General features: G+C 52.0%; 1 protein-coding gene across 1 annotated transcript in view; it reads right to left on the bottom strand.

The window, feature by feature from the left end:
- MAD1L1 (MAD1 mitotic arrest deficient-like 1 (yeast)) overlaps window positions 1-14,969 on the bottom strand; it is a 361,165-nt gene that overhangs the window by 137,840 nt on the left and 208,356 nt on the right. The window contains exon 12 of the mRNA XM_006859789.1: window positions 6,809-6,865. Within this exon, the coding sequence (XP_006859851.1) occupies window positions 6,809-6,865 (57 nt within the window). The remainder of the gene's footprint in view (window positions 1-6,808; window positions 6,866-14,969) is intronic.

Raw genomic sequence — 14,969 nt, 5'->3', positions numbered from 1 at the left:
ACAGACATTTCTGCACAGAGAATTTACAAATGGCTAACAATATTAGTCACTAGGATGGCCACCTCTGTTTCCAAAACTGATTTGCTTCCTGATTCTTCTGGCTAGAAGTTCAGCGATTCCACTGACCTCAAAGGAGCAATTATGAGTTCACTGCTACAACTACAGGCCTGGTGGAGATAGAACTGACCTGTCTGCCTTAGCTAGGAGTCCAGAGATGCAGCCCCACCTGCTGTAAGGCACCTGGATGAGATGAAAACCCAGCCTGGAGTGGAGCCTGGAGGACGTGGTCCCTTGGCGAGCTGCCTGGATACCTCTGCTGACAAGGCCCCCACTTCTTAGTGAAGAGCCTGCCCTAGCCCCAAGGCTCCCCGGCACAGCTCCCAGCTCCATGAAACTTTCATGATAATGGTGCACATACTCACTCACTGACACAACACGACCTTTAAATAGAGACTGGGTACTTGGGTTTAATTTGAAAGGATGTGCGGCTGGATCCCAGGGGCTTCCCCTAATTTGACAAAGTACTAAGAAGACAAGGAGCTGGATCTCGAGCCCTCTCCAGCCATCCTAATGAACCTGCTGCTTCACCATGCTCCCTTAGCTCCCAGGATGCTGAGACCCCAACTAAGAGCCTGTCTAGGAACACAGAAGCTGACCTCCAGCTCAGGTCCCCATCTTTGGGAGGTGCCTGCATCGCCATGAGGATGGGAGGGACCCTACCTTCACCGCGTGGCAGTGGGGCTAGGGGCAGCACTGCAGCTGATCAGACTGAGTCCTCGCTAGAATTCCCATCCACAAGGGTTCCTACATGGACATGTTTGTCCAGGAGGAGCCTTGAACCCTGGGGAGCAGGCAGCCCAAGAGCCAGAAGGGATAGCTCTACAGAGGGCCAGAGAGAGGCTATCTGGGTCAGCCAGATGCCAGATGACAGGTGCGTGGAAGCACACTGCCTGAGCTGAAGAAGGCAGAGGAGAGGGAGCTCCAGAGTCAGGCTGTTCACAAGACTCAGATTCCAAGGAAACAACAAAGCCAGGGGTGGTCTAGGGGATCAACAGTCGGGGTGCAGGGCAGGGTCCCATGACCTATATGCCTAGGCCCCAATCTCTCCACTTTTACTAGAAAGGAGAGGTATGCCTGGGGCCTGGGATATGGTGCCATCTGCATACGATGCTCATTTTAATGGAGGACCTGGTGGTGCAGTGGGTTAAGCATTTGACTGCTAACTGAAAAGTCAGTGGTTTGAATCTACCAGTAGCTCCATAGGAGAAAGATGAGGCAGTCCACTTCTGTAAAGGTCTACAACCTCAGAAACCCCAAGAAGCAGCTGGACTCTGTCCTACAGGGTCACCATGAGTCCAAATCGACTTAACGACAGTGGGTTTGGGATTTGGCAGCCGGAGTGCCTTCTCTAGAAAAGCCATTTTAACGTTTAATGTGGCATGGGTGTCAGGAGCTCTTTGAGAATCCCACAGAGGCAGCTAGCTCTATCCAGAGCAATGTACCAGACATGTGGAGACAGGGTTGGGCTTTCTGGGTCCCCTGACACCCATCCCGGGGGCTGAATGAGGAAACCCTGCTTCATCTGAAAGATTTCTCTAAAATAAGTCCAACCCAGCAAAGACCCGTTAATGTACTTGACTGCTAACACGGCACTGACCCTTCAGAAGAGGACTGGCGATCCACTCCCATAAAACTGACAGCCTCAGAGACCCTACAGAGCAGTTTTATTCCATCATGCAGAATGGTTGTGAGATGGAGCTGACTTGATGGCACCCAACATCACTGTGTGGAGTCCCTGCGGTGAACACCTTCCCCAATGGTACCTCAGAAGAAAGGCCTGGTGGTCTGCTTCTGAAAAACCAACCACTGAAAACCCTGCGGAGCCCAGCCCAGCCCAGCCTGGATACACATGGGGTTGTCCGGTTGAGTGTCAGCTCTGGAGCCCCACTGTTGAAGAGCTCACAGGTACAGCAGGTTCCCGTGGCTCCCAGTCAGACAGCCCAGAAGTTCAACTCTCAAGATAACAGGGCAGCCAGGCCAATACCACGAGCTCAGACCAGTAAGCTGCTAGACAGAGGAGGTGGCAGAGGGTGCACCCTGCCAAGCTCGGCATTGTCCTCAGGTGCATCCAGAGGAAGGAAGTGTTATGCAGACATAAGACCCCTGACCCCCACATGTGGTTTGGAGTGCTAAGGACAAGCATCAATGATAGAGGACAACAAGTAACCAGACCCCTCTATCCACGCAGACACTCTGGTAGCCTGTGTGAGTCTTTAACACTACTGTTGTTCTGTGGCCGTCAAGTCAGTTCAGAACCATAGAGATCCCATGTGACAGAGTACAACTGCCCCATAGGATATCTTAAGCTATCGTCTTTACGAGAGCAGACGGCCAACTTTTTCTCCCACAGAGCCACTGGGTAGGTCTGAACTGTTAGCCTTTTGGTCAGCAGCCAAGCGCTTCTCCATTGCACCACCAGGGCAAGTGGCGAAGGAACCCAATGCATAAGTGATGAGAAGCCGGTAGTTGAAACATATGACCCACAAATTCCAGAATTTTAAAGTGTCAAACCCTGGTTGGTGTAGTAGAATGCTTGGTTGCTAACCAAAAGGTCGGCAGTTGGAACCCACCAGCTGTTCAGCTGGAGAAAGATGAGGCAGCTGCCCTCCCTGAAGATGTGTAGCTTGAAACCCCGGTGGGCAGTTCTCCTCTGCCCTACAGGATGGTCATGAGTAAGAGATGACGGAATGGGGTGGGTTATAAACATTTTGCCGTTGCAAGAACTAGGATGAGGGTGAATAGGTTTCCTGTTTGTGTGCTTTTCCCTGTGTGGAATCATTTCCATATGTTTTAGAGATAAGCGGACCAATTTTTTTTATAATAGAGATTATAGACTAACTTTCACTTTATTTAAGTTTTTTGGGATTTTTGCTTTTCAAAGCCTCATTTACCGATCCTTCTCTTTCTTCATCACCCTCCCAATGCAAAAAGGGTCCCTGCAAGTCACATGGTCTATGTGGAGACAGTAGTTTTGGGGAAAAAAAGCAACATGCAACTAACAGCCGTGAAAGCCCAACACAGCACCCACAAGACAGACTAAAAAGACAATGGCCAGCCTTCAGGCCATCAGAGAAAGGAGAGCAGAGGGCACAAGACAGCTGGGACTCAAAAGGAGAAGCAGAACCTGACTTCACGTTTCCCTCGCTCAGGGCAATCCCAACAGGATTCCTGTACGAAACCTGACAAGCCAGTTCTAACACTCATCTGCAACAGAAAACCTGAGACGATCTAAGAAAATTCTGAAACAAAAACAAAACACCAGACAGTTTTTGCCAAATCGATTCCGACTCAGAGAGAAGGAAGAAACGGAACATCATAAAAAAGGTCACATCACTGGGGACATTGGGTAGGCTGTCAGACTGTTGAAAACTACCCAGTGTGCTGGCTAGGGACAGACAAATGCATGCCTGTTCTCTCTGCTTGTGATTTTTCTTTCCTTGTTTTGGGAGACACGTGGGGTCTGATTATATTCTGCACCCAAGGACCAGAAATAACACTATCAGAAATGGACTTTGGGGCTTAAGGAATCATCTTCTTGGGCAGTTTTCCAAGTGTATTCAGCCCTCCAGTTGCCAGCAACCTTTGGTGAGGCCCTTGCCAACCAGATAGATAGAACAGAGCAGCCTGGGGCCAGGACCAAAAGGGGTGACAGGGTTCATGGATGCTTCCCCCCTGTGTCTGCTCTAGTCATTCCAGTGTTTTGCCCTGAGTCCATTGGACCTCATCTATACCTAGCTGCCAGGGACAGGCTAGGTGGGGCACTCCGCCTTGGTATGTAGCTCTGGAGAAAGTGGTTGGAAATCAACTCAACTCAACCCGCCACCTTGCTGGTTGTGCCCAGCCACAATGAACCACTCCAGCTCCAGAAGCAAACGTTGGGGACCTTGTTTGCTCTCTGGGGCAGCCAGTAGCCAACCCAGCCCTGAGACTTTCATGCACAACTCAGTGCCAAATTCAAAATAAGCTTCACTGAGTCAATCTACTGACATCCCATGGACTTACCATCCTGGATGCCAGAGTTTCACATGAATAAGAGGAAGACCCAGGGCCACCTCCTGCTGGGCTGGGGGCAGTGGCCCCAGCGAGGGCTGGCCTTGCTCTGGGCAGCTTGCTTCACTGCAGTCTGCTCTTCATGTGCAAAGTCAATACAATGATACTACTACTCATGGCTCAAACAAGAATGAGGGAACGACAGTGACTATAAGAGGAAACTTGTAAGCACTTCAGGCTTCTAGCAGCTGTCAGGGGTCGAATTGTGTCCCCCAGAGAAAAGAGTCAGAATCCTGAGCCCTACACCTGCGGGTGTGATCCCACTGAGGAGACACCACAGACTCGAAAGGCACACTCGGGGACAACAGCATGCACATGAGGACTGCTAAGGAAATGGAGATGGCAGATGCTGCTGATACATGAAGGTCTTCCCCAGAGCTGGCCTGTAACCCACTAGTGACTCTTTTGACCCCTGCAGAGCACTCTCAGGATGAGGACAATTTCTGGAGATACCCAGGACAACCACCTGATGCTCTGTGCCTCTGAGCCTGTCTGGTAGGGTCACTGCCAGCATGCAATGGCCCAGCTGTCAGTAGCTGCCATACAGCAGGTTCTCGGAGTCAGGGTCCTGCAGGCCAGAGAGAGTGAGTGGCCACCATGGGCCTTGCAGAGGTCTCCGCTTCTCCCAGCTCTCCCTAAGGAGCCCTGGTGGTGCAGTTATTAGTGCACACCAATGAACAGAAAGGTAGGTGGTTTGAACCCACTTAGTGGTTCCTCAGGAGAAACATCTGATGATCTGCTCTTGTAAAGATGACAACCTAGGAAACACTATGGGGCAATTGTACTCTGTCATAGGGGGTCACTGTAAGTCCGAATCAACTCTGCAGCCACCACCACTATGGGCATTCCCACTCAGGGACCCCGGACAGGGAGGAGCAGAAGCAGCAGTGAAAGGAGCCATTAAAAGAAACTGAGAAGGAGGGACACCGGCTGGTGAATGACACGTGTGGTGAGGTGTCTCGTTTCTCTCCAATCAGAAAATACATGTCCAGCTCTCCCACCTTAAATACATAATATATTAGCAGGCCCTTTACAGTTGGAATCTATAGTCACGCTGGCTACATCCAACCAGAGGGGTGTGGTGCCAATGCGCCCCTCCTTGTGACAGTAATTGCATTTAAAAGAGAAGTGTGGACTGTGCTCATGCTGACTAATTAGCATGGCTGTGCTAATTAATAACCAAAAGTCAAACTGCCTCTGTCTTGTCAATCTGCAATTAGCTAACGATGTTTAAACTTTTCTCATCCTTCTCTCCCCCTCTCTTCTTTCCTCAGTGATAGACTCTTAGCTGAACAATCCTAAGAGGGAAGACTGAGGCTGTGAGAGACCCTACAGGGCCAGAGTGAAGGGACAGGGATGTCAGAGGATCAATGCTGACCCAGGCCTCAGCTCTCTGGGTACAGAGCCCCACGCCAGGGGGACGTGGGCAGGCAGGGCAGCAGGCAGAACACAGAGGAGACTGGGTGAGGGTTTGAAGCATTGGGTACACACTCTCCAAAGAGAAGCAATGAGGAAGGGTCCTGCTCCACCCCAACGGCTCCCCTGAGGCCAACAGTCTCGCATGGTCCACATGAGGCTGCAGTCTGTAGCCATGAACCATGCGCAGGACCGTGTGCACAGTAGGTGAAGATGTGCTGTGTCCCCATGTTCTTCTGCTACATCAGTAGTTCTGTCAGCTGAGAAGTCTGGGGTCTACTCTGAGCCATGAGGTCCCTTACACAGAACTCTGGGCTCTGCGCGCCCTGCCTGGCCTGCAGCCAAACTAGGACAGGGCCCTGGCTGCCTCATGCATGAGGCTCCTGGCCCTGGTAGCCTGCCCTACCACTCCTCATTTCCCTTTAAACAGGAGAGAGAGGAGGAAAGTAGAAGAGACAATGGGAAGTAAGCTGTCGATTGGACACTGAGAGGCAGAGCTGAAAGTCTCGTGAGAGATGGTCAGCCAGGCCTGGGGTAAAGCAGCACTGGGACAGCCTGGCTGTCTGTTGGTCTGTCTGCAAAGGAGGAAGTGCCGTGTGGAGGGCGCTCAGGCCCCTCCTCCCACCTGCAGCTGAGCCGACCCCAAAAGCACCTCAAGCATCAGTGAGGGTGGGTCCCCGAGGGGAAAATGTCCAGCTATCAGACAGAAGGTCCTCATGGGAGGGTCACACAGAAACGTGCACAGCACACTCGCACACATAAGCCGGGCCACACTACACGGCCACGGGGACCAACGAATGTCACAGCCCCTTTCTCTCCCCATGACTCATCTCACCCTGCTGAACCCAACTAACCACCTGTCCCAGGCCCGGGAAGCAGGGTGGCCTGAGCAACAGGCAGAAGCCAGCCCTACTCAGTGTAGATTCTACTCACAGGCCCAGTGCCCACAAAAAGGAACCAAGCCCCCGTTTCCCGTGGGGGAAGCCAGGATCCTCATTTGTGATCACATGGTGGATCCATTTCCCATGGTAAATCTCTTTGCCCACAGTTGGACCCTCATTCTCCCTGGGTGGAGCCTGGCTCCCATTTCTGACCATCTGATGGATCCTCACTTTCCATGGGTGGAGCCAGGCCCTGTTTCTGTGATGCAGGAGCCTCATACAGATGCTTGACAACACATCTGTGGGCATGGTCTCTGAGAGATACAGACTGAAGGTCATCAAACCATGGCCCACTCCCTTATCCACAGAGACAGTATAAGGCACACAGGCCTAAGACTCACCGTGTCCGCTCTCTGCTTCTGGTCTCCCAGCTCCTCCTGGGCCTGTGACAACTGAGCCTGCAGGACAGAAAGAGCTGGTCAGAGGCTGCAGGGGTAGAACAGCCTCTCTCACCCCCCCATCCCCCACTCCCAAGGGCTCACATATGCACACAGGCCCTCAGGTAAGGTATGAACATTCCCACATTTGGAGAAGTGAATGACCCTGGAGCTGGGGAAAAGAATGCAAAGTCCACCACCAGCCTATGGAAAAAGCCACGGGATGATTGGGTGCAGACTGGTGGTAGAGACAGAGAGAGATGATAGGGAGGGAAGCACATGTGTCCCTTATCTGTTCACTGTAGGCCCTCCTGCTGAGATGCAAGTTCTGGGCCAGCAGGGTGCCTGTGGTTTCCATCCAGGGCCCTGATACATTTGTTACGATGAATGAATCAATGTTACTACATTATTACTCAGTCACATCCAGAGTTACATTAACATTTTTTCTGAGCACAGAACGCAGCCTGAAGAAAAGTCAGTAAAATCAGTGCTGGTGACTACATAGATGAGCTCCCCATGGCCACCTGAGGGGTCTATAGGATGTGACATGGGCCTTTGATGGCTGAGCTCCATATCAAGGGGCAGGCCCTTGCAGGGCCCCTTATATAGTACAGCAGTGCAGATCCACATGTCAGTCAAATCTACGTTCCATTCCTACATGCATCCTCTATTTCTGTCCCATGATGTCCACGTCTGTGAAACATGCTAACCTGGGACCACAGGATAATTAAGGGCAAAGAGGGTGACATAAGTTAGTGTGCTTTGTAACAGCAGCAAAGGAAGGTGTCCTGTGTGGTTGGTTGGTGACAGCCTACCACCATCAATGGCTGCCATGTCAGAGGAGAGAGAACTGTGCTCTATGGGACTCTCGTGGTGGTGACAGTAACAACAAAGGGACATCATCATCTTTCCTCAGTGAACCCAGGTCTGTCCTGTCCAGCCCTCCTCACTGCCCACCCACAATACAGAAGGCCCGCATCCCAGAGGTATCTCCCTGAATCTGGATCTCAGAGCACCACCCACCCTGGAGGGAATGGAGTCAGCCGACAGCACCATCATCATCACCAGCTCAGCTGCCGGGCGACATGAATGACTCAGTGCCCGCATGAACGACACCCTCTTGAAAAGCAAGAAACGGGCTTGATTTCTTTCTTACAGTCCCAGATTCACAAAATAACCGAGCAGATAGTATGCAGAGAGTCAGACACCCACTCCCCGCCCTGTAGTTTCCGGTTATCAGCATCTGGCACTCGTGATAAATTTGCTACAATGAATGAAACAATGTCAATACATTATTACTAAGTCACGTCATAGTTACAGAAATGATTTCCCTATGTTGTGCAGCCCTGTCTGTGGGTCTGACAAATGCACAACAGCACCTGTCTACCACCACAGTAACCTAAGAAAAAGGGCCCTGGTAGTGCAGTGGGTTAAGCACTGGCTAGATACCCTGTGGATGTCTAAGGTAGCCTCACTGAACCTGCAGCCTGTGTCTAGATGTCAGACAGTGATAACAAGGGATGTTTAAAAAGCACAACAGTTCTCTGGAGGGTGAATTAGGAAGATGAGTGAGAGGCTTAAAACAGAGAGAGAGCTGTATGGCTACCAAACATGGGAGGCAGGAAGGACATCAAACAAGGGTCTCCATGTTTGTGGTTCTGAGACCCAGGAGGGTTGGGAGGGACATCCTGGTGCTGGGGGTGGGGTGGGGAAATGGTCTCTTCGTCTGTGGTTCTAATACCCAGAAGTACTAGATAGGACATCCTGGGGGTGGGTGGCTCCTCATCTGTTGTTCTGAGACCAAGAGGACTAGGTGGGACTCTTCATCTGTGGTTCTGAGGCCCTGGAAGAGCATCCTGGGAGTGGGGCAAGGCCTCCATGTGGGTCAACTCTAAGACCCAGAAAGGCCAGGAGGGACATCCTGGACTGGGGAAGGGAGGCCCCATATGGACGATTCTGAGATCCAAGAGGACTGGGAAGGACATTGCGACGCATATGCACAGGCTCCTCCATTGGCAGGAAGGGTCTCTCAGTAGCAGCACCCATTCCACTGGACTGGTCTGTTCCTTGGAGACCCAAGAATTGGCCAACAGCATGACTGGCCCTACCCCAAGGGAATGAAGCTGGAGAGTGAGGTCCAGCACCCAGGCCCTTGCTCATTTCTCACACACGCACTGGTGCCTGGCTTCTCACCCAGGATCTGGTTAGGCATGGACAGCACAGCCCAGAGCATGGTGCCCTGGGGAGGAGAGGGCTGCCCATGAGAGGTCTGGAAGTAAAAGGGAGGTCACAGAGCAAGGGGTGGCATTACCCAGGAAGACGGGAGGATCTGCCTACGAGGGCACACAGAGGCACTGACCCACCTCTCTCAGGCCTTTCTGGGAGCAGACTCGGATTGCCATCTCTCACTACCATCAGGACAGCAGCCATGGGGTGGGCAGCAGACATGGGTGTTATCCAAGGTGTGGTCAGCACCATGGGGGCAGGGGGAGGTATATGCAAATCTGCATCCAGGCCTGCAACCCCTGCTTTGCCCTCTCTCCTGCTACCACCGGAGCACCACACTGTGCCCATACCCGCCTGGCTCCACATGAATGCAGCAGTGCCCGGTGGCCTATATCCTGGTCACGGCCCTAATTGGGGACATTTGTCCTATGGCTGCAGCATATTGCAGCCTGGCCTCAGGGCCCCATCCATACACTGTGTGCTCAGCAATACTGTGCCCAGCCCATAGGTGGCTCTTTTTATCCTGAGGTGAGAAGCTGCTGCCTGATGACACAGTGCCCTAATGTACAAGTGGCTTCAGGACCCCTTAGTAATCCCGACTCATCAGTAGGCAGAATCAGATTGCCAGATCTTTCTCTATCTGAGTCACTGAGTGGGATCGAACAGCCAACCTTGCAGTTAGCAGCTGAATACTTGATTATTGTGCCACCAGGGTTCCTAGTCAACTGATTAAAATAAAAAATCAAAGCAAACCAATCACCGCTGATGCAATTCTAACTCACAGTGACCCCTGTAGGACAGAGTAGAACTGCCCTGTAGGGTTGCCGAGGTTGTAAATCATTACAGAAGCAGACTGTCTCACCTTTCTCCCATGGAGCGGACCTTTAGGTTAGTAGTCCAATGCTTAACCCACCGTGCCACCAGTGCTCCATAAAGTAGCTGATGCTCTTCCTGAGAAAGGCTCCATGTTGCTGCCCTTGGGATCCAGGGGATACCAGGGTCAGGCCCTCAGGACCTACCCAAGTCTCAGCTCTGCATGCTGGGAACACCCTGCTCAATCTGGGTCAACTGCTGCCCAGGTCTCTTCTGCCACAGGTCCAGACCCTGTTCGGATACAAACACTAGGGGCTGGCCTTCTCTTGCTGCCCTACACCCACTTCCTGAATCCACAGTGGTTGTGTTTCTCACTGGATTACTCTGGAATTTTCACAGGGCAGCCCCTCAGGCTTTTCATCGAAGGAGAGTGGTGAGAATATAAACACTTTTGTAAATAAAACAACAAGACTGTGTTTGGGGCCAAGTGCTCACAGACGATGGCTGAGCTCCAGGGCCATATCCCACTGCACTGTCCAGGGGCAGGGAAACAGAATATCAAAATACTTAGTGTCCCTGAGCTGGGAAGAGAAATGATTTCAGACTCACTGCCACCTTAGACTGGGATTTTCCACATGCTTCCATGCGGCTGCAGACCCATAATGTTTTAATTGAATCAACTGAGAAGCAGCTTGGGCCAGCACGCTGCAGTGACGTGAAGGACGCTGCGTATTTACAGCTCAGGTACGGCCGGCCTCTGCAATCGTGCTATTACGTGGACTAAATAAATCAGCGCAGTGAGGGACGACTGGGACTCCCCCGTTTCGACACTTCCAGTTTGCAATGTTTCTGCTGGAACAGAACATGCTCCACATCAGAACTGACTGATTACGCTCTACGGTAAGAGGGAACAGCTCTGGAAAAACAAATGGGCTTCTCAAATCCCCACACCAGTGGACCCTCTGAGGTGAGGAATTGGCAACCCAGACTCCCCATGCACACAGAGTCCCCTGAGACATGGAACCATCATCCCAGACTCCACATGCTCACAGGGCCCCTCGAGACATGACACAATTGCCCCCAAACTCCCTGTGTCCACATGGCCCCTGAGGCAGAGAACCATCACCCCACCAAGCTAGAGTCCTCACTTCCCACACAGTGTGAACAAAGGCCAACAAGGAAGACTCTGCATACAGTGGCCTCAGTGTCTGCCTTTCGGGCAGCCCAGACCTGGTAACCCAGCGAGCCCTCTCTGTGCAGTCCTAGTCAAAGGTGACCAGGAAGGCTCTCCCATCAGTAGGCAGGATGAGAAGGGTGGGCAGGGTTGGCAAACCACAGCCCAGAGCCAAATCTAGCCTGGCTACCTGCTTTTGTCAATAAAGTTTTATTGGCACACAGATTTTAACTGCATCCCAGTAAAAGGTATAGAATGAATTGCTGAGGATAGATGTATCAACAGTTTCATGTAGTCACTACCTGGCCCTTTGCAGAATACGTCAGCCAAAGCCTGCATTAGAGAAGGCAGGAAACTCCGACTAGGGAGAGTGGAAAGAGCAGAAAGGGGAAAGATGGGCACAGACAGTCGGGACAGGGCAACACAGACGAGAAGGATGAAAACAGGGTAGAAAAGAGGAAAAGAAAAGGAGGAGGCAGAGAGGGAGAACTAGAGCAAATACTTACCCTGAATGCCAGCTTGGCTGACACTGTTTTTGCTCTCTCAGGCCCCTTGGACCACCAAGGCACCAGCAGGGCAGGAAGGGGAGTGGCATATTCTTACTACCATCTGAGAGTCAGCACCTCCCCCCCCCCCCCCCCCAAAGCACCTGGCCATCCTCTGCTCTGTTAAGAGCTAATAAGACAAGCAGGTTCCTGCTCCTTCCCCAGCCTGTGCCTCTACAAAGCCATGCCCCAACATCCCAGCCCACCACACACAGCCATACCCACCCATTGCCTGCTCTACACACAGCCCACCATCCCCACTCAGCCCACACCCCAGTTGAAAGTGACTGCTTGCTTTCAGGGAGCCCTGAGGAACCCTTACCAAATAAGCTCTATAGAGTTACATAACTTTTATTGTGGGTCAATACAGGATGCTAAGTAATAAATGCCGAACAAGTAGTGGAAGGAGCTTTTAAAACTCACCAAATGTAGGTGGTTTTCCATTTCTGATACATAAAATGCTGTTTAATAAGACAGGAGCAGAGATGATGGGCCCCCCTCCCCAATCTAAAACTCAGGGCAGCCTGTCATGGAGTCTGACCGGCTAGTGCATGACCTTGTGGACTAGGTCCTGCCCACAAGGTTGGGAGCCCCTCAATGCCCCAACAGTGACAGCTGGGTGAGCACAGCACACAAGAGCCCTTTGAGGTCCACCTAGAAGGGATCACCTGGGTGGTCACACGCGGATGTGGAGCAGCAGACATGCCTGCCACAACAGGTGTTGGTGGTGTTGTTACATGCCATCGAGTTGATGCCGACTCATAGTGACCCTGCACAGGGTTTCCAAGGAGCAGCTGGTGGGTTTGAACCTCCCACCTTAAGATTCGAGTCCGATGCTTACTGTACAGCACCACACAAGGAGTCCCTGCCAAATGCCAAGTGGAACCCAGCAAGAGTCTGTCCCCTAGGGCACAGTGGGTGGGGAAGCTGCACAGGCTGGGGACTGAGGCCTGCATCCCTGCCACACCCGCTGTGTAGTCTGAGCAGGGTGTCAGGCTCCCCAAGGTCCTGGCTGCCTGGGCTACTGCCAGAGTCGGATTTGCCGGGCAGTTCACACAGGAGAAAGGACTGCCTGTCAGACACACGGAGGGAAGCCAACCCACACAGGACTCCCTCCCCTGTCTGAGTCCTGTCATCTCCCTGTCCCCCATATACTCTAGGAACCCTGATGGTACAATGGTTAAGCACTCAGCTGCTAAACAAAAGGTCAGTGGTTCAAACCCACCCAATGACTCCACAGGAGGAAAAACCTGGCCATCTGCTCCCATAGAGAAGACAGCCCAGGAAACCTTACGAGGTGGTAGTTCTGTTCTGTCACCTGGTGGCAAAAACTGACTCGATGTCACCCAATCACATGCTCCCCACTGGATGTCAACTCCATGAGGGGAGGAGCCTTCATGGTGGCACTCCCTGCTGTGTCCCCACTACCCAGACAGAGTGGGTGCTCAGCGGGTAGTTACTGAATGAGAAAATCCACGAATGCATCTACTCACCTACTCCCTCATCCATGCACTCACACCAGTCTACCCATCTGCCCGATCACCCACCCATTCACCTATGTAACCAAGCATCCATGCACCCACCCACTCACCCATCCGTGCATCCACTCACCCACCCACCTATTCACCCATCTGAGCATCCACCCATGCACTCCCATTCAACCATCAACAAACCAACAAAAAGAGTGTGCATGACGGCTCATGAACCACTCTACCCCTCTTTCATCCTTCATCCATCCTTGCATCAACCAACTCACTCAAGTGTGTACACAACTCAGTCTTCCTTCCATCTTCTATCCATCCATCCATCCATCAACCAACTCAAGTGTGTACAGAACTCAGCCTTCCTTCCATCTTCTATCCATCCATCCATCCATCCATCCATCCATCCATCCATCCATCCATCAACCAACCCACTCAAGTGTGTACAGAACTCAGCCTTCCTTCCATCTTCTATCCATCCATCCATCCATCCATCCATCCATCCATCCATCCATCCATCCATCCACCAACCCACTCAAGTGTGTACAGAACTCAGCTCTCATAGAAGTTGCTGGGACTGAGAGTGAGTTGTGCCAGCTTTCTCTGTCTCTTGTCTCCCTGATAGATTCACTGTGATCTTCCCAACCTGAACAAGGACAGTACTCTGAACCCAAACAGAGCACATTCAAACCTACAGCTGGTGGCTGTCTCCATGGGCCGGCAGTGCAACACTGCATCTATTCCCTTCTCCTGACTTCACCTTTGTGGACTCATGGGAGGGCATCTCCAGTATAGACCCAGATCCTCAGCACCCTGAGCTGAGCGCCTTACTCCTATGTCAGTGAGGGACTGGACCAGGAGGTGGTGGCTGAGAACACCCTCCCTCCCAATACAGGCTGAGAGGATACAAGAAGGGGGCCTGGGGTGGGCAGGAGAGAGCACACCACTTGCAATGTAGCCAACTCCTACTCACAGCAATCCCTTGTGTGCTAAGCAGACTGTGCTCCACAGGGTTTTCAGTGGCTGATTTTCCAGATTTACATCACCAGACCTTTCTTTCCAACCTTTAGTTAGTTGTGGAATATCTAACCATTTGCACCACCCAGGGACTCCTAAGAAGATACAGAGAGAGGCAAAGCAACTCAGTTTGCCTCCTCCCACCATACACACCCCTGGACGTCCCTCTCCAGGGCTTCCTCAGGGGCAGCTTGTATACTGATGCTGTGTCCTTCCACACCTGTCTCAGAAGTAGGACCAGCAGTCCTATCTGCTGCCACCTAGTGGGGAGCAAGATGCTCACATTGTCGTCTACTTCAGACTTGGGGTCTCTGAACTCAGGGATCCAGGGACAGAACTCCAGCTAGCACAAAAGCCAATCACCAGAGCAAACCAAATGGAGATATTACTGGTGCTTCCTGAAGGTAGAAGTGACTCATTTCAGGCACTTAAAGGGAAGTGGCTTCTGATTACCTGTCAGGGCACGGGAAACAGGTCCCCTTGGCTCCCAGATCAGAGACAGTAGCAGGAAGCAGAGATGAGGGTCCTGCCAGAGTTAAATGTACAATTCATCCTCAATGGGGCAGAACTGTCTGAGCGAGCAAGATCTTGATCTCTACAGAGATCAAGTGCAGAGCCTGGTGGTGGACAGGAATGGGCAGTCACAATGTTCAGATCCAGGAGGGTCTCAAGACCACTGCCCAAGATACAGCTATAGTCCTGGGCCAGCCACCAGGCTCTGAGACTCAGGACATTAGGGAGAAGGAACAGCAGGGCCTGGAGAAGGTATTTAATCCTAACAAAGACAATGGTCATGGTGGCCTGGGTCACAAGAAGAAAAGCTACCCATCTATCAACTGACCCATCCCATCCATCCATCCATCCATCCA

Source organism: Chrysochloris asiatica, unplaced genomic scaffold (genome assembly GCF_000296735.1).
Source record: "Chrysochloris asiatica unplaced genomic scaffold, ChrAsi1.0 scaffold00034, whole genome shotgun sequence".
Taxonomy (NCBI): Eukaryota; Metazoa; Chordata; class Mammalia; order Afrosoricida; family Chrysochloridae; genus Chrysochloris; species Chrysochloris asiatica.
The sequence above is the reverse complement of the archived record's forward strand: the minus strand, read 5'-3'. Positions and strand labels throughout refer to the sequence as shown.